The sequence below is a fragment of the Lethenteron reissneri genome, chromosome 59 (genome assembly GCF_015708825.2).
Source record: "Lethenteron reissneri isolate LAM-NWPU_2019-01 chromosome 59, ASM1570882v1, whole genome shotgun sequence".
Classification (NCBI taxonomy): Eukaryota; Metazoa; Chordata; class Hyperoartia; order Petromyzontiformes; family Petromyzontidae; genus Lethenteron; species Lethenteron reissneri.
The window spans coordinates 1,170,217-1,197,933 of NC_083837.1; the positions used below are offsets into that span (position 1 = coordinate 1,170,217).

Genomic DNA, 27,717 nt, shown 5'->3' on the forward strand with positions numbered 1-27,717 from the left:
CCACCGCTCCATTGAGTTCCACACTCGTGTTTGTGTAAAACAAACTTTGTATTTTTATTTTGGCAGGTAAGGCCTCCCACTCAACTGCTACGTAGCCTGTTTTCTGAAGCCACCTGGCCATCACAAATGACAGCTCACCAAAGTGGGATCATCATCATCGCCACGTGTCGCCTCGACGGACCTGGTTTTCACCTGATGACGCCTGCTTGCGTTGTGGCCGAATCGTCGTGAGAATAATTTTATTATGTTTTATTTTTATTATTTTATTACTTCCCTTCTACGTGACTTTACCGAAAGAACCAAGAAGATGAATCCCTGCAGTCACGAAAGCTTTAAATCAAAATTTAACTAGGTGAGGTAGTCAACATCTCACCACGGAGAGAGAGAGACGCAAACTCAAAATATACAGCAGCAGGCATCGTCAGGGTCGGGATCGAACCCACGGCCTCCTGTAGACCAGGCGAGGTAGTTAACATATCACCATGGAGAGAGAGAGACACGCAAACTCCAAATATACAGCAGGCGTCAGGGTCGGGATTGAACACACGACCTCCTGTAGACCAGGCGAGGTAGTCAACATCTCCGAGCCACCGTGGCGCACAGACATCGAGTCTCAAGACTTGTTAAAAGGAGGCTGCTGCTGCTGCTTGATCGATGCGTGACCAGGTCACATTTCCACATCGTGAGTGGTGGCAGGGCGGAGCGGTGGCGCAGTGGTTAGCGCGCTGCAGCAGAACCCCGACGGCGATTCCCGCTCACGGCCACCAACAACACCCAGCGTGGCGATTATCTGAACCGGTCCCGGGCCTCCCCTAGGTCGACTCAGCCTTAAATGAGTAACCTTGTGCGGTGTGTAGTAAACATCGCCACTGGGGGAAGACAAAGGCGTCCGGGCGTGGTGCTGGCCACCTCCCCCCCTCGTGTGCCGTGCCGGCCTTCACAGGTGCTGCTCGCTAACAGCACTTGCCCCAACAGTCTGTTAAGGCTACACGGGGGGTCTTTATCTTTGTTGTGTGTGTCTCTCGCTATGTCAGTGTTTCATTATACATCTGAGAGGATGAAGGTGGGGGGCGGGGGGGGTTGTGTGGGGGGGGCGGGGGGCTGGGGGGGGGTCTCCCCTCATCACTCGCCCCCCCCTCTCCACCCCCTCCTCCACCCCCCCTCGCCCCGCCCCTCGCCCCCCCTCCCCCCTCCCCCCTCTCTGCTGCTCCGCGAGCCAAGCGCGCGGCGCTCACTCTGCACGCGACGCGGATTGAGGAGGATGTGAATCTGGGATCGAACTGAGATAGAACTAGGATCGGATTGAGGTAGAACCAGGAGCGGATTGAGGTAGAACCAGGATCGAACTGAGATAGAACCAGGATCGGATTGAGGTAGAACCAGGATCGGATTGAGATAGAACCAGGATAGGATTGAGGTAGAACCAGGATCGGATTGAGGTAGAACCAGGATCGGATTGAGGTAGAACCAGGATAGGATTGAGGTAGAACCAGGATCGGATTGAGATAGAACCAGGATCGGATTGAGGTAGAACCAGGATCGGATTGAGATAGAACCAGGATCGGATTGAGGTAGAACCAGGATCGGATTGAGATAGAACCAGGATCGGATTGAGATAGAACCAGGATCGGATTGAGGTAGAACCAGGATCGGATTGAGATAGAACCAGGATCGGATTGAGATAGAACCAGGATCGGACTGAGATAGAACCAGGATCGGATTGAGATAGAACCAGGATCGGATTGAGATAGAACCAGGATCGGATTGAGATAGAACCAGGATCGGATTGAGGTAGAACCAGGATCGGACTGAGGTAGAACTAGGATCGGATTGAGATAGAACCAGGATCGGATTGAGATAGAACCAGGATCGGATTGAGGTAGAACCAGGATCGAACTGAGATAGAACCAGGATCGGATTGAGATAGAACCAGGATCGGATTGAGGTAGAACCAGGATCGGATTGAGATAGAACCAGGATCGGATTGAGATAGAACCAGGATCGGACTGAGGTAGAACCAGGATCGGATTGAGATAGAACCAGGATCGGATTGAGGTAGAACCAGGATCGGATTGAGATAGAACCAGGATCGAACTGAGATAGAACCAGGATCGGATTGAGGTAGAACCAGGATCGGATTGAGATAGAACCAGGATCGGATTGAGATAGAACCAGGATCGGATTGAGGTAGAACCAGGATCGGATTGAGGTAGAATCAGGATCGGATTGAGGTAGAACCAGGATCGGATTGAGGTAGAACCAGGATTGGATTGAGATAGAACGAGGATCGGATTGAGATAGAACCAGGATCGGATTGAGGTAGAACCAGGATCGGATTGAGATAGAACGAGGATCGGATTGAGATAGAACCAGGATCGGATTGAGGTAGAACCAGGATCGGATTGAGATAGAACCAAGATCAGATTGAGATAGAATTCGGATCGGAGTTGAGATAGAACCAAGATCGGATTGAGATAAAACCAGGATCGAACTGAGATAGAACCAGGATCGAACTGAGATAGAACCAGGATCGAACTGAGATAGAACGAAGATCGGATTGAGATAAAACCAGGATCGAACTGAGATAGAACCAGGATCGAACTGAGATAGAACCAGGATCGAACTGAGATAGAACGAAGATCGGACTGATTTCTAAACCCAGGACCGGATCGTAGGTGGGGAGGCATGGATGAGAATGAAGAGAAATGTGGACAGAAGCGAGGTAGGCACTCTGCAGCAACATTCGCATCAGCAGCAGCATCAGCAGCAACAACATCATCATCAGCAGCAACATTCGCATCAGCAGCATCATCAGCAACATTCACATCATCAGCATTATTCAATCAGCAGTAGTAAAACCATCATCAGCAACAGGCCCATCAATCATCTACACCATCATCATCAGCATCATCATCATCAACATCATCATCAGCATCATCACCGTGAGCGAGAGGACCAAGTGGGATGTGTGTGCGTGTCCGAGTGACCGTCCCACATCAGCGGCGGGTCACGGGTTACGTAACACGTGACACAATATCCAGGCAGGTGACGTGCCGACGCGATGGTGATTTGTGGTGGTGGTGGTGATGGTGGTTGTGATGGTGGTGGTGGTGGTGATGGTGGTGGTGCGTAAAACATCGCCACTAGGGAGACAAAGGCGGTCGGGCGCGTTGCTGACCAACCCACCCACTCGCGTGCTTTCGTGTCGGCCTTTATCGGTGCTACTCGCTAACTGCACTTGCCCCAACTGTCGGTTAAGGCTACACGGGGGATCTTTGACTTTGGTGGTGGTGAGGGTGGTGATGGTGTGGGGAGCGGTGGTGTAGTGGTTAGCGCTACGAACCAGACGACCCGAGATCGCCAACACCGGTGACGATTATCTGAACCGGTACTGGGCCTCCCCTAGGTCGACTCAGCCTCAAATTAGTACCCGGTGCGGTGTGTAGTAAACATCGCCACTGGGAAGACAAAGGCGGTCGGGCGCGTTGCTAACTGCACTTGCCCCAACAGTCTGTTACAGGCTATACGGGGGATCTTTGTCTCTGATGGTCATCACGGTGATGGTGATCACGGTGCTGATGGTGATGATGGTTGATGATAGTGATGATGGTAAACAAGATAGTAGTGATGATAGGGTTGATGATGATGGTGGTGGTGTTGATGATTGACACAAAGTTCTCCCTACGTAGCTTGCACAGCGAGTTGGGGGCGAGTGCTCTTGCAAGCGAGTAAACCACTCATACACAAGACAAAGATCCCCCGTGTAGCCTTAGCAGACTATTGGAGCAAGTGCTGTTAGCGAGCACCTATGAAGGCCGGCACGGCACACGAGGGGGTGGGTGGCCAGCACCACGCCCGGCCGCCTTTGTCTCCCCAGTGGCGATGTTTACTGCACACCGCACCAGGTACTCATTCGAGGCTGAGTCTACCTAGGGGAGGCCCAGTACCGGTTCAGATAATCGTCACTGGTGGTTTTGGCCGTGAGCGGAAATCGAACCCGGGTGGCCAGGTTCGTAGCGGCGCAGCGTAGCGCTAACCACTGCACCACCGCTCCCCACAACAACCGCCATTCGCCACTAAGTGGCGGTGATGTCACCACGACGCTTGTGCCAGGCTATGTGAACACACACACAGACACACACAAACACACACACAGACACACACACAAACACATACACACACAGACACACACACAGACACACACACAGACACACAAACACACACACAGACACACAAACAGACACACACACAGACAGACACACACACAGACACACACACAGACACACAAACACACACACAAACGCACACACAAACACACACAGACACACACACAAACACACACACAGACACACACACAAACACACACAGACACACACACAGACACACACAAACACACACACAGACACACAGACACACACACAGACACACACACAAACACACACACACAGACACACACACAAACACACACACAGACACACACACAAACACACACAGACACACACACAGACACACACACAGACACACACAGACACACACACAGACACACACACAGACACACACAAACACACACACAGACACACACACACAAACACACACACAGACACACACACACAGACACAAACACACACACAGACACAAACACACACACACAGACACACACACAGACACACCCCAGACACACACAGACACAAACACATACACACACACACAGAGACACACACACACAGACACACACACAGACACACAAACAGACACACACACACAGACACACACACAGACACACACACAGACACACACACAAACACACACAGACACACACACAGACACACACACAGACACACACAGACAGACACACACAGAGACACACACACACAGACACACACACAGACACACAAACAGACACACACACACAGACACACACACAGACACACGTACGTGCACTCTCTAATAATATATTTCGTGACCACAACGTGGGCTCTGCCTCTTGAAGTTGTTTCAAAGGTGGCTCGCTCAGCACGTGAGCTGGTGGGAGGGGGGGGGGGAGTTAGGGGGGGGGGTTAGGGGGGGGGGGCTCTGCACTGCCCTCACTACACAGCCCCTGACCCTTAACCCTGCTGACCTTGACCGTAACCCTGACTCGAACTGACCCTCACCATGTAATCCTCCGCCGATAGGCAGCACGTACAACGCTGACGCCATCCCCAGCCCTCGCTCTTCACCTGAACTCTCACCTCTGACCTGGATCGAACCCCGAGTCCATAAACCACGATTATCGCACGAAACTCAAACTCGTTTCCGTACTGGAATTGAAGTTTTTGTGACTGCAAGGATCCATACTCTTTGGTTCTTTCGGTAAAGTCACGTAGGTAGAAAATAAAAATAACAATAAAATAAAAATTAAATTAAATTAACTAAATAAAATCTCGGCATTTCGGAAGCAACACAAGTCTCCGTCATCAGGTAGGACAGCCACAGCAAAACATATTTTCTTGATTTAATTTAGTTTTAAAGCTTTCGTGACTGCAGGGATTCATCAGCCACAACGCAAGCAGCCGCCTGAGGACGGCTGCTTGCGTTGTGGCCGAAACGTCCTGAGAATTGTTTTATTATGTTTTATTTTTATTATTTTATTACTTCCCTTCTACGTGACTTTACCGAAAGAACCAAGAAGATTAATTTAGTTATTTTAATTTTTATTTATTATTATTCTTTATCTAAATTTCGATTTAAAGCTTTCGTGACTGCAGGGATTCATTTTCTTGGTTCTTTCGGTAAAGTCACGTCGAATGGAAATAATAAAATAATACAAATAAAACATTATAAAATAATTCTCACGACGTTTCGGCCACAACGCAAGCAGCCGTCCTCAAGTGGAGAACAGGTCTGTCTACGTGACTTTACCGAAAGAACCAAGAAGATATTTTTATCTAGTTACTTTCATTTTTATGTTATTTTTATTTTCACCTACGCGACTTTACCGAAAGAATCAAAGAGTGTCGTATCCGTACCCCTAATTCTAACCCGATCTTTAACAGCATCCCCAACTCTAACCTCAAACGCTGACCCCAAAAATATAACTCTAAACCTGACCCTAACCATACCCCTCATTCTAACCAAACCCCTACCATGTACCCCTAACTCGAACCCGTAACTCTTCTCCTAAATCTAATTCTATCCCTGATCTAATTGGAATCCTTAATAGAAATAACCATAATCCCAATCTCTAACAAACCCTAACCCCTAACTCTAACCCATAACTCTGAAGCCAAAATCCCATAGCCCCACCCTTCACCCCCCGGGGGTGCCACCGTCACCGCCACACCACCCATCTCCCTAGCAACGGTTGCCAGGGCGATGCACTACCGTTGCCACGGCAACCTGGTCCCCCCTCCCCGCCCTCGCCTCAAAACGGGGGCAGGTAGAAACCTGCGGCAGCCCTCGCGTTGCCAGGCAACGATCAGGGCTCGAGATGGAGTGTGTGTGTCAGATTGTGTGTGTGTGTCAGAGTGGTGGTGGGGAGCGGTAGTGTAGCGGTTAGCGCGCTGCACTGCGAACCTGGCGACCCGGGTTCGATTCCCGCTCACGGCAAACACCAGTGACGATTATTTGAACCGGTCCTGGGCCTCCCCTAGGTCGACTCAGCCTCAAATGAGTACCTGGTGCGATGTGTAAACATCGCCGCTAGGGAGACAAAGGCGGTCGGGCGTGGCGCTGGCCACCCACCCCCTCGTGTACCGTTCCAGCTTTCACAGGTGCTCGCTAACAGCACTTGCCCCTACAGTCTGTTAAGGCTACACGGGGGATCTTTGTGTGTTCAAAGAGGGTGGAGCGGTGGTGTAGTGGTCAGCGCTACGCTGCGCTACGAACCTGGCGACCCGAGTTCGATTCCCGCTCACGGCCAACACCGGTGACGATTATCTGAACCGGTCCTGGGCCTCCCCTAGGTCGACTCAGACTCAAATGAGTACCTGGTGTGGTGTGAGAGTAAACATCGTCACTGGGGAGACAAAGGCGGCCGGGCGTGGTGCTGGCCACCCACCCCCTCGTGTGCCGTTTCGGCCTTCACAGGTGCTCGCTAACAGCACTTGTTAAGGCTATTCGGGGGACCTTTGTTTTTTTTATTTTTTTTGTGTGTGTTCAGTGTGTGTATGTTTGTTGTCTATAAGTGAGAGTGAGTGGGGAGCGGTAGTGTTGTAGCGAGCGCTACGAACCCATCGGCACCGATTCCCGCTCGCGGCCAACACCAGTGACGATTATTTGAATCGCTACTGGGCCTCCCGTAGGTCGACTCAGCCTCAAATGAGTACCTTGTGCGACGTGTAAACATCGCCACTGGGGAGACAAAGGCGGCCGGGCGCGGTGCTGGCCACCCATCTTCTCATTTGCCGTGCAAGCCTTCAAAGGTACTGGGCAACAGCACTTGCCCCTACAGTCTGTTAAGGCTATACGGGGGATCTTTGTCTTTCGTCCACTGTGGTGGCGGGCATCCACATAGGATCCCATTCAAGCCCACAATAGCCTGGTCTCCTGGTGCAGAGGGGGCATGGGTGAGGTCCAGGACTGTAACTACCTCGCCTGGTCTGCAGGAGGTCGTGGGTTCGATCCTGACCCTGACGCCTGCTGCTGTATATTTGGAGTTTGCGTGTCTCTCTCTCTCCGTGGTGAGATGTTGACTACCTCGCCTGGTCTACAGGAGGTCGTGGGTCCGATCCCGACCCTGACGCCTGCTGTATATTTGGAGTTTGCGTGTCTCTCTCTCTCTCCCCGTGGTGAGATGTTAACTACCTCGCCTGGTCTACAGGAGGTCGTGGGTTCGATCCCGACCCTGACGATGCCTGCTGTATATTTGGAGTTTGCGTGTCTCTCTCTCCTCTCCACATTTCGAAACATGAGTTGAGTATTTGACTGCTGCAATACATTCGCACACGATGAGCCACTTCGTTGAGCTATCATTCGTGGCCAAGTCGCTTCTGCAAAAGAGTTACGTAGCTAAGTGGGCCTTACCTGGTAAAAAAAATTGAAATATATAACAAAAGAGTTGAGTTTGGTTTTTAGGGTACACGGTGCAGGCCTCCCCAGAGACCCTGGCTAATGGAGGCGTATGCTGCTGGCGAGCTGATCGAAGGTGACAGGCCCACTCCCACCGTCTCCAGCATCCCAACATCCGAGAATGAGGCTTTACCAGAGCCTTCGCTCGGAGGTTCGGAGATCCGTGCGGCGCTGAAAGGGCGAGTGGTGGTCGCGGGTCGCTGAGAAGGGGATGGAAACTGCATCGGCATTGCCCGATCACAAATCACTCTTTGATTCCATCAACAAATGACCTCGCAGCGCCACACATATCACCGTCGTTCATAAACAGGTCCGCACGTGCACCGAGCATTTCTTTGAGCCTCTTAGAGGAGGCGAAGCCCCTCGGTCCAGTCGCTATCACGGGGCAAGGTGGGAGTTGACCCTTGCTGTGGCTGCCGTGCCTCAAATGTTGGAGGAAGTAGTCACCCAGTCCTGTGAGTGGCTGGCTGCTGTGCCATCTGTTGAGGAAGTGTGCAGGGCGATGTGGTGCTCGAAACCAGGTAAAGCCTCGGGTCGAGGTGCTCTCCCAGGTGAAGTGTTGTGTGCAGGCTGCCCCACGTGACATCATCACAACAGTCTGCACCGCAGGACGGTTTCCGCAAGGGTTGGAAGGATGCCCTGGCGGTCCCCGTTTATGAGAAGGGTGACCGCACTGATTGTAATAACGACAGGGGCATCTCCGTCCTCGGTGTGAGGCCGGGGGAGGTCCTGGCAAGGATCATTCCACATCGTGTCCTTACCAGGCACGTTCAGAAGAGTCTTGCGGAGCCCTAATGAAGATATCAGACCGGGACGATCCTACACGAACGCCATACTCTCTAGAAAATTTCAAAAGGACCTCCATCTCTGCTTTATTGAGCAGGTACAAGGCCCTATGATACCATGTGCCTATGTTTTGTCTCTCTCTCTATGTATCTCTGTGATATCTGTCTCTACTTATATGTCTGTCTATATGTCTCTGGTTCTGTGTTTTATTTCTCTCTCAAATTTAGCATTCTCAGGAAGAACGTAATCAACCAGGTAGGGTGTTGACTGTGATGTTATCCGACTCTCTGCTGTATTACATTACATTTCTAAGTATACTAGATTTGTGTTTTTATTTCATTTATACCTGATGATGATTGCTTGTGTTGCAATCGAAACGTCGTATGGTAGTATTTAATTTATTATTTTATATTTATACGTCACTTTACCGAAAGAACCAAAGAGTACCATCAAATAGGTCAGGGCTGTGGGTTGTTCTGCGTGCTTTCGGGGTCCCTGACCCTCTGCTCTGATGGTGGCTGAGAGACAGAGCCATTCCCCCTTCGCCCTGGGGTGCGACAGGGATGTCCTCTGGCCCCCACACTTCTCAACAAGTTCTTTGATCAACCTTGGTTCTTTCGGTAAAGTCACGTAGAAGGGAAGTAATAACATAATACAAATAAAACATAATAAAATAATTCTCACGACGTTTCGGCCACAACGCAAGCAGCCGTCCTCAGGTGAAAACCAGGTCTGTCGAGGCGACAGCGTCTGAATGAAACAGCACACGTGCTTGGAGCATATATATAAGCTGGGTTGGAAGGGGGAAAAAGGGCGCCTTGACAAAATAATTTGCATAGCAAGAGGACTTTAGCATATTTATGGGACATGTCGTTTGTCAAGGCGCCCTTTCCCCCCCTTCCAACCCAGCTGATATACATGCTCCAAGCACGTGTGCTGTTTCATTCAGACGCTGTCGCCTCGACAGACCTGGTTTTCACCTGAGGACGGCTGCTTGCGTTGTGGCCGAAACGTCGTGAGAATTATTTTATTATGTTTTTTATTTTTTATTTTATTACTTCCTTTCTACGTGACTTTACCGAAATAACCAAGACGATGAATCCCTGCAGTCACGAAAGTTTTAAATCGAAATTCTTTGATCAACTTGGATCGAAAGGAGTTCCATGGCTGTAGCGGAAGAATGTCCGTCCGGTTGGCATTGCGGGTGGTGCCGAGGGATGGCTCCCTCCCGGTCGGCCGTGTCGTGCGCGCTGATGTCCTGGTGGTCGCTCCTCACTCTGAGAAGGAGTTTGCGACTCTGCTGCTGAACCTGGAGCGAGAAACTAAGTGAATAAGAGATGGGGGGAGGGGCTGAGCATTGACGCCCTCCCACACAAAAACAAAGCACCCGCCTGCGTGTTTTGTGCCATCACACGCTGGTTGTGGCTAGGGTTGTGGTTATATTGTGGCCGTTGTCGTGGTTGTGGTTATTGTGGTTGGGGTTGTTGTGGTCACTGCTGTGATCGTGCATCTGATGATGATTACGATGGTGCTGCTGAAAATGTTAATGCAGCTGCTGCTGCTGATGCTGCTGCTGTTGCTGATGATGCTTCTGCTGATGATGATGCTTCTGCTGATGATGCTTCTGCTGATGATGATGCTTCAGCTGATGATTCTGCTGCTGAAAATGATAATGCTGATTCTGCTGCTGCTGATGATGCTGCTGATAATGATAATGCAGCTGATGCTGCTGCTGCTTCTGCTGATAATGCTGCTGATAATGAAGCTAATGCTGCTATTGCTGCTGCTGAAAATGCTTCTGCTGCTGATAATGCTGATGCAGCTCTTGTTCCTATTGCTGCTGCTGATGATAATGATGCTGCTGATCATGATGCTGCTGATGCTGCTGCTACTGCTGCTGCTGCTGATGATGATGATGCTGCTGCTGATGATGATGCTGATGATGCCGTTGGTGTTGTTGATGAACCCACAGCTGCCTCCCCCCCCCACTGTTGATGGGGGAGTGGAGGGGGGGGGGCTCTAATCACGTGGTGCGCCCCCTCCCCTCCACCCCCACCGAGAGGGGGGGAGAGTGAGGGGGGGGCAGCCTCGAGCGCCACGGGGAGAGCAGTGGAGATACAAAGACTGAGTAGAAGGGGGAGGGGAGGGGGGGGGAGGGGAGGGAGAGAGGGGAGGGAGGGGATGGAGGGGAGGGACGAGGGAGGGGAGGGGATGGAGGGGAGGGACGAGGGAGGGGAGGGGAGGGAGGGGAGGGGAAGGCGGAGAGGGAGACATCAGAAACAGCAGCAACAGCAGTGGTATCAGCAGCATGCTTAGCAGTAGCATCAGCAACAGCAGCAGCAACGGCGGAAGCAGCATCATCAGCATCATCAGTTGCATTCCCATTACAATCACCATCAGCATCATCAGCAGCATCATCAGCAGCATGGTGGGCAAGAGACGGCATTGCAGACATGGATTATTGGATCTGTCTCCTGAAATTCACGGAGACCCACAGACTCACACAGAGACCCATAAAGTCACACAGAGACCCATACACTCACACAGAGACTCATAGACTCACACAGAGACCCATAGACTCACACAGGGACCCACAGACTCACTCAGAGATCCATATACTCACACAGAGACCCATAGACTCACACAGAGACCCACAGACTCACACAGAGACCCACAGACTCACACAGACCCACAGACTCGCTCAAAGACCCACAGACTCACACAGAGACTCATAGACTCACACAGAGACCCATAGACTCACACAGGGACCCACAGACTCACACAGACCCACAGACTCGCTCAAAGACCCACAGACTCACACAGAGACTCATAGACTCACACAGAGATCCATATACTCACACAGAGACCCATAGACTCACACAGAGACCCACAGACTCACACAGAGACCCACAGACTCACACAGAGACTCATAGACTCACACAGAGACCCATAGACTCACACAGAGACCCACAGACTCACACAGAGACCCACAGACTCACACAGACCCACAGACTCGCTCAAAGACCCACAGACTCACACAGAGACTCATAGACTCACACAGAGACCCATAGACTCACACAGAGACCCATAGACTCACACTGAGACCTGTAGACTCACACAGAGACCCATAGACTCACACAGAGACCCATAGACTCACACAGAGACCCGTAGACTCACACAGAGACCCGTAGACTCACACAGAGACCCATAGACTCACACAGAGACCCATAGACTCACACAGAGACCCATAGACTCACACAGAGACCCATAGACTCACACAGAGACCCATAGACTCACACTGAGACCTGTAGACTCACACAGAGACCCATAGACTCACTCAAATACCCACAGACTCACACAGAGATCCATAAACTTGCATAAAGACCACGCTCCCCTTCTATGCCCCTCCACCCTGTGCCCCCCCCCCCCGTGCCCCCCCCCGTGCCCCCCCCCCCCCCCCGTGCCCCGCCGCAGGCTGTGCGGACTGCTGCGTGCGCTGCCTGGGCGGGGTTCCCTACGCCTCGCTGCTGGCCACGGTGCTGTGCTACGCGGGGGTGGCGCTCTTCTGCGGCGGGGGCCACGAGGCGCTGTCGGGCACGCTGGCGCTGCTGCAGGCAGACTTCGGATTCCCGCACGACCCCGACCTAATCTTCTTCACCGTGTGCGCCCCCCGTGACCTCGCACCGCGACCTTTCGCCCTGATTGCACCGCAACCTTTCGCTTCACCCTGACCTCACCGCGACCTCATCGCGACCTTTCACCCTGACCTCACTGCGACCTTTCGCTTTACCCTAACTTCACCGCGACCTTTCACCCTGACCGCACTGCGACCTTTTACCCAGACGCTGACCCTGACACCATGACCCTCACTATGACCCAACGCTCACCCTGACACTCACCACCAGCCTCTCCGTGTGACTCTCCGCGCTCACGAATCCCTCGTAATGCCTCCACGTGTCTACTCTTAGGTTTTTTCGGTAAAGTCACGTAGGTAAAAAATAAAAATAATAATAATAAAAATAATAGAAATAAAATTATAAATAAATGTGCTTTATTATTTTACTTCTATTATTATTTTTATTTGATTTTTATTTTTTTACCTACGTGACTTTACCGAAAAAAAAAACCTAAGAGTATGAATCCTTGCAGTCACGAAAGCTTCAAATCTAGAATCTCCACGTGTCTTTCTCCCGCCCCACGTGACTGTCTTCCCGCTCCACGTGACTGTCTTCCCACGTGTCTCCTGCCGCACGTGTCTCCCGCCCCACGTGTCTCCCGCCCCACGTGACTGTCTCCCCACCCCACGTGACTGTCTCCCGCCCCACGTGACTGTCTCCCGCCCCACGTGACTGTCTCCCGCCCCACGTGTCGTCTCCCGCCACAGCGTGGAGGTGGTGAGGTTCGTGATCTACGGCGTGGCGGCCGCCTTCTTCCTCTACGGGGTGCTGCTCTTCACCGAGGGGTTCTTCACCACCGCCTCCATCCGGGACTCCTGCGGCGACTTCAAGACGTCCGCGTGCGGGCGCTGCGTCAGCGCCTGGGTCGGTGGCGCACGCACGACTCCCCCCCCCCCCCCCACTGCCAGTCAGACACTCACCCAGCCACTCACTCACCCAGCCACTCACCCAGCCAGACACTCACCCAGCCACTCACCCAGCCAGACACTCACCCAGCCACTCACCCAGCCAGACACTCACCCAGCCACTCACTCACCCAGCCACTCACCCAGCCACTCACTCACCCAGGCACTCACTCACCCAGCCACACACTCACCCAGGCACTCACTCACACAGCCACTCACTCACCCAGCCACCCAGCCACCCACTCACCCAGCCACTCACTCACCCAGCCACTCACCCAGCCACTCACCCAGCCACTCACCCAGCCAGACACTCACCCAGCCACTCACTCACCCAGCCACTCACTCACCCAGCCACTCACTCACCCAGGCACTCACTCGCACAGCCACTCACTCACCCAGCCACACACTCACCCAGGCACTCACTCACACAGCCACTCACTCACCCAGCCACTCACTCACCCAGCCACCCACTCACCCAGCCACTCACTCACCCAGCCACTCACTCACCCAGCCACTCACTCACCCAGTCACACACTTACCCAGCCACTCACTCACCCAGCCACACACTCACCCAGCCACTCACTCACCCAGTCACACGCTCACCCAGCCACTCACTCACCCAGCCACTCACTCACCCAGCCACTCACCCAGCCACTCACCCAGCCACTCACCCAGCCAGACACTCACCCAGGCACTCACTCACCCAGCCACTCACTCACCCAGCCACTCACTCACCCAGGCACTCACTCGCACAGCCACTCACTTACCCAGCCACACACTCACCCAGGCACTCACTCACACAGCCACTCACTCACCCAGCCACTCACTCACCCAGCCACCCACTCACCCAGCCACTCACTCACCCAGCCACTCACTCACCCAGCCACTCACTCACCCAGTCACACACTTACTCAGCCACTCACTCACCCAGCCACACACTCACCCAGCCACTCACTCACCCAGTCACACGCTCACCCAGCCACTCACTCACCCAGCCACTCACTCACTCACCCAGCCACTCACTCACTCACCCAGCCACTCACTCACCCAGTCACACACTCGCCCAGTCAACTTGCTGTGTTTTAGCCACCCGGCGCTCCGCTCGTTGTTGTGAGCGTCGCTCCTCCGCCCTCCGTTGTTGTTGGAGGGCGACTGCCTCCAACTGCCCAGTAGCGTCCTTCACGAGCCTCCTCCACAGAGGCCGATCTTGACACCGCTGGTACCAGTCATCGGCAAGTCCACTCAGCTCCACGTCCTCCTGTACCACATCACTCCATCTATTCTCTAGCCCGTGCCGCGCCCATTTAGTCCCCTCGATCCGGCCGAACAAAAGCTGTTTAGGCATGGGGTGGCTGGGCATGCAGGCTACATGACCCAGCCAACGCAGCCTTGCCTGCCGGAAGAGCTCACCAATCGGACTTTGCCCAGATCTTTAAAGGATTTGTGAGCTCTTCACACAATCCAGCCTGGTTAAACCCAGGATGGATCATAGGCAGGCCAGCCTAAATGTTTCCAATCGGCGAAGATGCTCCATTAGGGGGGTCCACGTTTCGCAAGCGTAGAAAAGGAAGGGAATGACCGTGGCCGAGAAGACCTGAAGCTTCGTGCGGAGCGACAGACCAGGTAGCTTCCAAACAGCGTTACGCTGTCAAACCGGAGCCGGTCATGAGCGCGCTGCCCAGGTATGGTAAACTCTCCACTCTCTCCACAACTGCCCATCACCGATTGGGAGTTGTGGGGGTGGAGTGCCCGATGGTACAAAATACCCAGGCACGTGCTTAGTTTTGGTGGGGCTGATGGTAAGGCCCCACCTCTTAGTGGCACGCTCCAGGTTCAGCAGCAGTGCCTCCAACTCCTCTGAGTGAGCGGCAATTAGCAAAAAAAAGTTTTTTTAAATATTATTTATTTCATATTGTTGTTGTTGTTACTGTTGTTGTTGTTGCAGTTCCTGGGCATGACGTACGCGCTCGCCGTGGTGTGGCTGGCGCTGCTGGTGCTCTCAGCGCTGCCAGTGTTCGTCGCCTTCAGTGTGCAGGCCTCCTGTGACGTCATCGCGCCCCCCCTCTTCCTGCCAGCCCCCTCCTCCTCATCCTCATCCTCCTCTTCATCCACCTCCTCCTCCAACGCCACACGCGTGTGCATCGACATGCGCCAGTACGGTGCGTACTGAAGCTTTAATTGTAATTTTTTTCTTGGTTCTTTCGGTGAAGTCACCACGTAGAAGGGAAATAATAAAATAATAGAAATAAAACATGATAAAATAATATATAATATTATATATTATTTTATTATGTTTTATTTTTTTTCTTTCGGTAAAGTCACGTAGAAGGGAAATAATAAAATAATAAAAATAAAACATAATAATATTATATTACTTTATTATGTTATTTTTATTATTTTATTATTTCCATTCTACATGACTTTATGATGATGGTGATGATAATAACGATGATGCTGCTGCTGATGATGCTGCTGATGCTGCTGCTGATGCTGCTGCTGATGATGTTAATGATGCTGATGCTGCTGCTGATGATGATGATGTTGCTGATGATGATTGCGCAGGGATCATCCCGTGGAACGTGAGCACAGGGCAGCTGTGCGACGCTCAGCTGGCCAACCTCTGCAACTCCCAGACGGTGAACACCCACAAAGACAAATCTCCCCCGTGTAGCCCACACACGGCTGTTGGGACAAGGGCTGTGAGCCAGTGCCCGATTATTGTCGTTGCACAAGTAGCTTACTATGTACTAGCTCCTACACGTGTAGTAGCCACTACACGTGTAGGAGCTACTATACATAGTAGCTGCTACATATTTAGTAGCTAGTACACGTGTAGTAGCTACTACATATGTGTAGTAGCTACTACATCGTAGCTACTACACGTGTAGTAGCTACTACATATGTGGTACTACATGTGTAGTAGCTACTACATATGTAGTAGCTACTACATATGTGGTACTACATGTGTAGTAGCTACTACATATGTAGTAGCTACTACATCGTAGCTACTACACGTGTAGTAGCTACTACACGTGTAGTAGCTACTACATATGTGGTACTACATGTGTAGTAGCTACTACATATGTAGTAGCTACTACATATCTAGTAGCTACTACACGTGTAGTAGCTACTACATATGTGGTACTACACATGTAGTAGCTACTACATATGTAGTAGCTACTACATATGTAGTAGCTACTACATATGTGGTACTACATGTGTAGTAGCTACTACATATGTAGTAGCTACTACATATGTAGTAGCTACTACATATGTGGTACTACACGTGTAGTAGCTACGGACCCCGTACTTTCAAGGGCCCCACGCTAAACGGTGGTGCAGCGGTTAGCGCCACGCTGCGCTCTGAACCCAGCGACACGACTTCGATTCCCCTAGGTGGACTCAGCCTCAAATGAATACCTGGTGTAGCGGTGTGTAGTAAACATCGCCACAGGGGAGACAAAGGCGGCCGGGCGCGGTGCTTGCCACCCACCCACCCACCCCCTCGTGCGCCGTGCCGGCCTTCATAGGTGCTACTCGCTAACAGCACTTGCCCCTGCAAGTCTGTTAAGGCTACACGGGGGACCTTTGTCTTTGTGTGTTCTCAGTTCAAGCTCACCTACAGTCTCTACATCGTGGCCTGTGCCGGTGCTGCAGCAACTGTCATCGCCATGGTAACGGCCCCCACCGCCTCTCCAGCCCCCCACGGCCCCCCAAATCCTAACCCCCTTAACCCCCTTGACCCCCTTCGCCCCCCACTGAGGCCCGAACCTCGAGCACGCTCCACTCCACGTTCCCACCCCGCACCCACTGCACATTTGGTGAGGGTGAGGGTTAAGATCATGAGAGTTAGCGTCACCATCATCATCAGCAGCGGCATCATCAGCAGCAGCATCATCAGCAGCATCATCATCATGATCAGCACCATTAGAAGCAACAGCATCATCATCATCATCAATCGCATCGTTAGTAGCATCCTTCTCAGCATCATCATCAGTAGCATCATCGCCAGCATCACCAGCAGCAGTATCCACATCATCATCAGTAGCATCATCAGCAGCAGTATCCACATCATCATAAGTAGCATCATTATCAGCATCATCAGCAGCATCATGATCAGCATCGTCATCAGTAGCATCGTTATAATCATCATCATCATCATTATCAGCATCATCATCAGCATCATCATCAGCATCATCATCAGCATCATCGCCAGTAGTAGCATCATCATCAGTAGCATCATCGCCAGCAGCATCATCATGAGCATCAGCAGCAGTATCAACATCGTCATGATGAATCACAAGGAGAACACGGCCAATAATAAACCCCCACGATCATGCCCATTGGAGACGATATTCGCATGATTGTGCCTTCCTTACGTAACTCTTACTGGTAGGAACCTCCTGGTTACACGAGCCCACAGGGGATTATTGTGTCCGTCGTGCAGGGAGGAGCTGGGTGGGGAGAGGAGGGTGGGGAGGGGCTGGGTGGGGAGGGAGGGTGGGGCTGGGTGGGGAGGGGCTGGGTGGGGAGGGGCTGGGTGGGGAGGGGCTGGTCACCCCGTGGTGCCCTTATAAAACTCAACGTTTAACATACTCACGCCGGCTTGTGCCCGCCCTCACAGTCGGGCATATTTGCGGAATACACCACGCCGCCGTTGACCCTGCAGGCCATTGACCGAGCGACCCAACGTTCCTACCAGCTCCCTCCGCAGGACAATGTGTTTACACCACACGAGACGGGCACCCTGACCCAGGGATCAGACTCGGGTGGTGGCTACACTGCTGCACGCTGCTGACTGCCGTGGGGGTAACAGCAGCAGCTAGGGTAGGTGGATCACGCGCGGATGGGCTGTGAAAGTCCCTCCCTACCCATGACTCTGCGAGGCGGTGTGGGAGCGAGCGTTTCCCCCTCGCGCGCACGTGGGTTTGACCCCGGGCGCTCCGGTATAAGGCGATCGTCAATTGACCGGTAACATCTGAGCATACGTAGAGGACCGCAGAGCTCAGGCAATCGTTGGCTCATCACCACCGCGTGGCTGCTGCTGCTGCTGCCTTCATGTTCGTCTCTGGCGCCTTAGAGTCGTCGATGCCGCTGATGATGCTGGCACCACCGATGCTACTGCTGTTGCAACTGCCGATGATGATACCCCCCTCACCCCCCCTCCTCACCCACCTCGTCTTCCCTAACCCACTCAACACCCCTCCTCCCCCCTCCTCCTCCCCCCTCCCTCCTCCTCCTCCTCCTCCTCCCCCCCTCTTCCTCCCCCCTCCTCCTCCCCCCTCCCCCCTCCTCCTCCTCCTCCCCCTCCTCCTCACCCACCTCCTCCCCTCCTCCCTTCTCCCCCGTCCTGTCCCTCCTCCCTAACCCGCCCATCCCCCCTCCTCCTCCCCCCTCCTCCCCCCTCCGTCCCCCCTCCTACCCCCTCCTCCTCCTCACCCACCTCCTCCGTCCTGTCCCTCCTCTCCTCCCCCCCTTCTCCCCCCCCCTCCTCCCCCCCTCCTCCTCCCCCTCCTCCTCCCCCCTCCCTCCTCCTCCTCCTCCCCCTCCTCCTCCTCACCCACCTCTTCCCTAACCCGCCCATCCCCCCTCCTCCCCCCTCCTCCTCCTCACCCACCTCCTCCGTCCTGTCCCTCCTCTCCTCCCCCCCCTCCTCCCCCCCTCCTCCCCCCTCCTCCCCCCTCCTCCTCACCACCCCTCCCCCGTCTTGCCCCTCCTCCTCCCTAACCCCCCCTCCCCCCCGCCCCCCGCCCCCCTGCAGGTGCACTACCTGCTGGCGCTCTCCGCCAACTGGGCGGCTGTAGGCGCCCTGCGCCGCCTGGGCCACGAGGCGGCGCTGGGCTCCCGCGAGCAGCAGCAGCAGCAGGAGCCGCGGGACGTGGAGTCGGCACGCTCCAAGGAGCGACTCAACGCCTACGCCTAGACCCCCCCCCCCTAGACCCCCCCCCCTAGACACCCCCCCCCTAGACACCCCCCCTAGACCCCCCCCCCTAGACCCCCCCCCCTAGACACCCCCCTAGACCCCCCCCCTAGACTCCCCCCCTCGCCACTCCCCTCCTCGCCACCCATCCACAGACCGTTTTTGTCGACCTTTGACGACCCTGGCCACTGGCCACCACCAACCCAACCACCCACCCACTCAGCCACCCACCAATCCAACCACCCACCCACTCAGCCACCCACCAACCCAACCACCCACCCACTCAGCCACCCACCAACCCAACCACCCACCCACTCAGCCACCCACCAACCCAACCACCCACCCACTCAGCCACCCACCAACCCAACCACCCACCCACTCAGCCACCCACCAATCCAACCACCCACCCACTCAGCCACCCACCAACCCAACCACCCACCCACTCAGCCACCCACCAACCCAACCATCCACCCACTCATCCACCCACAGAACCACCCACCCAACCACTCATCCACCCACCCACGTACCCTCACCACAACCGTGACCTCTGACCCACCATGTGTGTGACTCATCGGCCACAGGGAGATGGATATTAATTAATCACATGCCCCCCCCCCCCCCCCCCGCTAATAATTATCTTCAAGATGCCATCGTCCTTATCACCCCATCGACCCCCCCCCCCCGCCTCCAAAGAAGAAGTCATGTCAAGCAATGTTGGGTGGTGGTTAGGGGCAGTCCATAAATGACGTCACGCACCTAGGGGGGGGGAGTGTCAGACTTGTGACGGGGTTTGAGAAATGTGACGTCACGTAAAAATGCGCAACTTTAAATGAACATTGACAACACCTACTAATTAATTAAATAGACTTTTTAATAAATGTTTAATCCTACGACATCAGAGTGCAGCGACATATTAAATACGCACTACAATGACAATAAAGTCACGTAGAAGGGAAGTAATAAAATAATAAAAATAAAACATAAAATCAAATAATTCTCACGACGTTTCGGCTACAACGGCTGCTTGCGTTGTAGCCGAAACGTCGTGAGAATTGTATTTTATTTTGTTTTATTTTTATTATTTTATTACTTCCCTTCTACGTGACTTTACCGAAAGAACCAAGAAGATGAATCCCTGCAGTCACGAAAGCTTTAAATCGAAATACAATGACAATAGTTTAAAGCGATTTGAAGCATTTTGGGTGGGGGGGGGGGGCAGAGCTTTGTGACGTCATATTTGAGGGGGGGGGGTCTGACTTTTTGTGACGCCGTATGACGAATGGGGCGGGGGGTCAAAAATCGTTCAAAATCGCGTGACGTCATTTATGGACGGCCCCTTATTGGTGGTTGGTGATGGTGGTGGTGAAGGTGGTGGTTTGTTGCTGTCGGATTTCTCACGGGATGATTCCCCCACCCCACCCGCCCCCCACCCCCACACCCCCCCACCCGCCCCCCGATTTCACCCGGGGCCGCGTGACGAACCGACGGGTGAAATCTCCCGGCTCGCGGATTGGCTGCAGCTCAGATCCCCCCATTCCCCCCCCCCCCCCCCGCTAATGTGAACCAATCACAGCGCGGGAGCGGTGCCAGGGGGCGGTGGCCACGACGCAAGCCCCGCCCCGTGTGAACCGAGCCAACCAATCGGGGCTTCGAGCTGGCCTAACCAATCGCAGCGTGAGGGCAGGGCGAAGCTTATCACTGGCCACGGCGGCAGTGATGTCACAATGCCAGCCCCCACGAATGGATGAAGCCGGCCAATCAGGAATGGACGAATCCAGCCAATCAGGGCTCTGATCCATTTGGCACATATACAGACACGTGTGTGTATGTGTATGTTAGCTGGTTATGTAGCGTTGACTGGCTTTGCTTTCCATCGGAACAGGATGGAGTATTCGCCAGAAACCTGTGTGAATCACTACCCAGGGTGTGTGTGTGTCTGTATGTAAGTGTGCGTGTGCATATGGGCATCTCAGTATGTGCGTGGTGTGTGTGTGTGTGTGCTGGTTAGGTGTGCGTGTGTGTTGAAGGATGTGTCACAGAGCGTGCAGGTGCGTGTCTGAGTGTTAGAGTGTATATGTGTGTGAGTGTGTCTTTGTGTGTCTAGGTGTGTGTGAGTGTGTGTGTCCGTTTACCCACTATCAGGGTTCATTCCCTGCGGTTAAAAGTGGAGGGGAATTTACATAACAGGGTTGCTTGTGGTTAAACGGAAGCATTCTAGATTACAGGGTTCAGTAAATGTGGTTAAACGGGAGCATTCCTGGTTACAGGTTTCAGTAACGCGGTTAATTGGGAGTGTTCCGTCTAACAGGGTTTAGTAAATGTGGATAAACGGGAGCATTCTCTATAACAGGGTTCAGTAAATGTGAATAAACGGGAGCATTCCTGGTAACAGGTTTCAGTAACGCGGTTAATTGGGAGTGTTCCGTCTAACAGGGTTTAGTAAATGTGGATAAACGGGAGCATTCTCTATAACAGGGTTCAGTAAATGTGGATAAACGGGAGTATTCCTGACAACAGGTTTCAGTAAAACGGTTAATCGGGAGTATTCCATATAACAGGGCTTAGTAAATGTGATTAAACGGGAGCATTCCAGATATCAGGGTTCAGTTATTTCGGTTAAACAGGAGCATTCCAGATAACATGATTCAGTAAACGTGGTTGAACGGGAGCATTCCAGATAATAGGGTTCAGTAAATGTTGTTAAACGGGAGTTCCATCTAAAATAATTCAGTAAATCCGGTTAAATGGGAGCATTCCAGATACCAGGATTCAGTAAATGTGGTTAAACGGGAGCATTCCATATAAGAGGGTTCAGTAAATGCGGTTAAACGGGAGCATTCCAGATACCAGGGTTCAGTACATGTGGTTTAACAGGAGCATTCCATATAAGAGGGTTCAGTAAATGTGGTTAAACGGGAGCATTCCAGATAACAGGGTTCAGTAAATGCAGTTAAACGAGAGAATTCCTAAAAGCAGGTTTAAGTAAATGCTGTTAATCGGGAGCATTCAGAGAACAGGGTTCAGTAAATGAGGTTGAACGTGAGTATTCCTGATAACAGGATTCGATAAATGCGATGCTATCCGTGCGTTCAGCTGGGTCCACATCTGAGCGAGCGAGTTTCCACGTGACACTCGCGCAATGGGGCCTCTGGCCTCTCAGTTCGTGCGCTATGAAGAAGGGCCATTGCCCGAAACGTCGCCTATCACGCACGGCTGTTGTTCCACCCTTTTTAAGGTCACAAGCACACGCGGAAGGCGTTGGGGTCGTCTTGTCGTGTACTCACAAAGCGTGCCACCGGTTAATATTGGGCAACTGGCGGCTACTGGATCGTTACGATCCTGATGAGGGGAGGAGGTGGGGTGGGGGTGGGTGGGAGGGGGTGGGAGGGGGTGGCCTGGCGGTGGAGGTGAAGTGGGAGTGGGGGCGGTGTTACCCAGGGAAAGGGCGGGGCCAGACAACACATCCATCCATACACGCCCCCTTATTGTTTTGCGCAACTGCTCGCCCAGATGTGGACAAAGCGGCGGGGGTAGCGGAGGCGCGGACGCGGTTTTAGATTCGTCGTGTTGACCCTAGCGGAGTCGTTCTTGCCGACCTCCGCACAATGTCCCCGTTTTTACAGTGCTAGTTTTTAAACTCTCCCTCCCGATCTGTCCCCTGCTCCTTTCTCCGTCGTTCTCTCTCCTCCTCCTTCACCTCCTTGTCTCTCCCTCCTCCTGTCCCACCTTTTTTCTCCACTTCTCCCTCTTCTCTCCTCCTTATCTTTCTGTCCTCTCATCCTCCACCCTTTTGGACGTGAAACTTCCAATCGGAAGCAGCGGTGGTGCTGGCCCAGTGAGGCAGGGGGTCCCTAGTCAGGGAAACAAGCCCCCCCTCGCCCCCCTCTCTCTCCTAGCAAGATAACTGAAGAGACGTAGGCGAGACACAGAGAGGTCGTGAAATGCGTGAGGTTAGACCAGAGATGGAGGCGAGAGACGGATGAATTGGCGCGTCCGTGTCAAATTGATCTCGTTACGTTTATTAGAATTAGAATTTTGTCCCGATATTTGAGTCCTTGTTTTTATGGGGAGTGTGGAGGGGGCAGGGGAGAGGGGGTCTCCCCTGAGTTACTTGGGACCCCACCGCTTTCGCTGGTGTTGCTTGCACCCAGCACCACCGCTGTTTTGTGATCCCTTTGGAATCGTTTCCGCCTGGAATCCGGCCGGACACTCTTTATTGTTCAGGTTCCGCGGTTCTGTTTCTTACGAAAACTAAACAAACAAAAAAAAAGCTGTGTTTGAAAAAAGCGGACGGATGTTGTCATTGATTAGACGAGGTAGCGTACGCGGTTGTGCCTGTTTATATTGTAAGAATAATGCTCGTTGGGGGCCCGGGGGGCAGGGGCGGTCACGGTCAAGGTCCTCGCGGGAACGTGGGTGGCTCTGGACAGGGCGCGAGGTTGGATTTTGTACAACAGGACGCGGAATGCAGAGCGCAAGGACGTCTTAGGACACGCCGCAGATTTGTCGTAAGTTCGTAAGTTACGGATGTCACGACGTTTCCGCATCGTAGGGCCAGCAGAGATCTTCGAAGCGGTCAGGACCACTCGCACGTCAATTGTAACTAAACAGTCATTCATAACACGACGTAATTAATGAGATTCATAATTCGCAACGTTCATAACGAAAATCGTCAACGTTGATGACGTGAATATACCCCAGCTGTTGACCGACGGCCATGTTGCATGGGTGACGTCATGGCGGCCATGTTTTCTGGGGGAGGGAGATGTAACGACGGCCATATTACATGGGTGACGTCATGGCGGCCATGTTGCCTGAGGGGGAGATGCAACGACGGCCATGTTGCATGGGTGACGTCATGGCGGCCATGTTGCCTGAGGGGGAGATGTAACGACGGCCATGTTGCATGGGGGACGTCATGGCGGCCATGTTTTCTGGGGGGGGGGGGGGGACGTAACGACGGCCATATTGCATGGGGGACGTCATGGCGGCCATGTTGCCTGAGGGGGGGATGCAACGACGGCCATGTTACATGGGTGACGTCATGGCGGCCATGTTGCCTAAGGGGGAGATGTAAAGACGGCCATATTGCATGGGGGACGTCATGGCGGCCATGTTGCCTGAGGGGGGGATGTAACGACGGCCATATTGCATGGGGGACGTCATGGCGGCCATGTTTTCTGGGGGGGGGAGATGTAACGACGGCCATATTGCATGGGGGTAATTGGCTGGTACAGTGGGAGTGTAATACGTGCTCCTGAGCGACCGTTCTTAAACTCACAGTTGCAGCGATCTCTCAACGCCCATTTTCCTTGGACTTTCGCGCCGTTTTATCTTACGACGGTTCACGATTGTGTGGCAATCGTAGCCTTACGAGACTTACGACAAATCTTAAGGCGATGCTCTGTGCACTCTGGCTTCAAACAAATTCAAGAAATTCCTCTAACCCCCCCACCCCTCTACAATCAGCATGGCGTGGGGAGGACCTCATCCAGCAGCGGATTGAGAATGCGGGGAACTGTACATGATGTGCACTATGAGGAAGAGGAATGGGTCATAGCCAGGGCCGCCTATAGGGGGGGGGGGGGGGGCTCGGGCCAAAGCATCCCGCTTGCCCCCCAACCCCAGCGCCTTCAAACTAAACCGGAAGTATTACATCTACTGGGGGGGGGGGGGGGTACCCCCAAAGCGCGGGGCCTGGGGCAGTCGCCCCGATTCGCCGTGTACCCTCAGGGACCGCTCTGGTCATAGCCTAGGTCTTTGCAAGCCCCCCACTGTCCCCACGCGGTATGCCCCCCCCCACCCCACCGCCTCCCTCCCCTCGCTACCGCCCCCCTTGCTGGCTGAAGACGTAACCCACAAAAAACTACGAGCGTGCCATTCCTTTTTTCGATTTAAAGCTTTCGTGACTGCAGGCATTCATCTTCTTGGTTCTTTCGGTAAAGTCACGTAGAATGGAAATAATTAAATAATAATAATAAAACATGATAAAATAATTCTCAGACTCTGTCTTCTCGACAGACGTGTTCTTCACCTGAGGACGGCTGCTTGCGTTGTGGCCGAAACGTCGTGATAATTATTTTATGTTTTATTTTTATTATTTTATTATTTCCATTCTACGTGACTTTACCGAAAGAACCAAGAAGGTGCCATTCTTTTTTTTGCGTAGCGTTTCTATCGGGTTCTCCCAATCACTGGGCAGCAGACCACGCCTGGGTGACGCCGTCTTGGCTGGGGCGATGCAACGGGGCAGATGCGATTTGGTTTACCGGAGTCGGGCCGGGCTAAAGTTGCTCGCGGGAAAAGGAAGCCCTTCCTCTACACGCGTCATCACACAGCAACCAACCCACGCCTCTCATTGGTCGAGGAGCCACGTGCTTTATTTTTAAATCCTCTATATTAAGTTCACTTGCTTGCTTGCTTGCGCGCTTACGACCGTGCAAATCTTTCGGTCGTTTTTTAACCCACTTCCCGTGATCCAATCGAGCTGACATTTTGCACACAGACTCGTTGTGCGTGACAATTTATTTTCGTGAAAAAAAATTTTTCCAAAATTTTCCACTTTTTAGGAAAAAAAAAATGTCATATTTAATTTCAAATACCAATGTGATAAAAATGAAACTCTTACTCAAGAAAAACAGAAATGAATAATAAAATAAAACGGATGCCACGCATATTAAGGATTTATAGTGAAAAACTTTGTTTTTACGGGTTAATGTTTTGTGGGTTCCGTCTTCCGACGATGCAGGAGGCCGGAGGCGATCGCCTCCACGCTCGGTGTCTCAATATAACGCGTCACGTGAGTCAGTGGTGTCCGCTAGCCCGATGGGTAGTGGGGGGGGGGCACCGGTCCCACAAGGGCCCCCCACTCCACACGGTCTACCCCCCCCCCCCTCCCCAATAGGAGCAGTGTTAATTGCGTCATTCGCGACAATTATTGACGGAAAATGTTCGCGTTGTGATTTGAGTCGTCGGTGACCGAGTGGACGGAAATCATCAACGTGACGCCTACGGCTACTACCCACGCAGTACCACCATCATCACAGTCATCACCATGATTATCACTATCATCATCACTACCATCATCATTACCATCATCATCATTACCGCCACTACCATCATCACCACCATCAGTATCAACACTCTCATCATCATCACCATGACCCGCACCACTACCGTCATCACCACCATCATTAGTATTGACACTACCATCATCATCACCATGACCGGCACCACTACCATCATCACTACCACGACCATCATCACCACCATCAGTTTCAACACTACCATCATCATCACCATGACCCGCACCACTACCATCATCACCACCATCAGTATCAGCACTACCATCATCATCACCACTATCATCACCACTACCATCATCACCACCATAAGTATCAACACTACCATCATCATCACCACTATCATCACCACTACCATCATCACCACCATCAGTATCAACACTACCATCATCATCACTATGACCCGCACCACTACCATCATCACTACCACGACCATCATCACCACCATCAGTATCAACACTACCATCATCATCACCATGACCGGCACCACTACCATCATCACTACCACGACCATCATCACCACCATCAGTATCAACACTACCATCACCCTCACCACTACCATCATCACCACTACCATCATCACTACCATCAGTATCAACACTACCATCACCCTCACCACTACCATCATCACCACTATCATCATCACTACCACTACCATCATCACCACTATCATCACTACCACTACCATCATCATCACCATCAGTATCAACACTACCATCACCCTCACCACTACCATCATCACCACTATCATCACTACCACTACCATCATCATCACCATCAGTATCAACACTACCATCACCCTCACCACTACCATCATCACCACCGCGACTTCACGAGTCGTGATGAAGGTGCAGACCCGGACAGCCGAGGCCGCTCCGCTGGAGACCGCGGGGCCGTTCGTTGCGGGAGACGTCGCGCGCGCCGATTGGCTGCGTGCGAGTATGACGAGTCATCATCCGGGCTCTCCGATTGGCTGACATCTCTCGCCTGTCGCCTGATGATGCTGGTTGTTGTGATTACCGGTGAAACGTCGTACTCAAGATTGTAAATGTCGTGGCTTTGCTCTCCAACACACAACCGGTGTAGTGCTGTACTAGTGACGAATTGGCACGTTCTGTTTACGTGACAAACCTTAACAATTGGCTGTGTCGAGTGGTGGCGGGTTTAACGACGCATTTATATTTACGTGATCTAACCCGAAATAAACCCGTATGATGGATCTCTCGTCTGTTCGACTGGAAGCAGTGGCTCTTCTTCTTAACCCGGGGTGCATCTCGCTTAGAGAGCCACCGCTGATC

General features: G+C 52.7%; 1 protein-coding gene across 1 annotated transcript; it reads left to right on the plus strand.

Moving 5' to 3' along the window:
* Window positions 1-1,252: 1,252 nt before the first annotated feature.
* LOC133357770 (neuronal membrane glycoprotein M6-b-like) lies at window positions 1,253-19,353 on the plus strand. The gene is made up of 7 exons (XM_061575888.1): window positions 1,253-2,722; window positions 12,310-12,496; window positions 13,220-13,376; window positions 15,363-15,576; window positions 15,980-16,053; window positions 17,026-17,091; window positions 19,179-19,353. The coding sequence occupies exons 1-7, from the start codon at window positions 2,686-2,688 to the stop codon at window positions 19,338-19,340; spliced, it is 897 nt and encodes a 298-aa protein (XP_061431872.1). The 5' UTR covers window positions 1,253-2,685; the 3' UTR covers window positions 19,341-19,353.
* The last annotated feature ends 8,364 nt before the right edge of the window (window positions 19,354-27,717 follow it).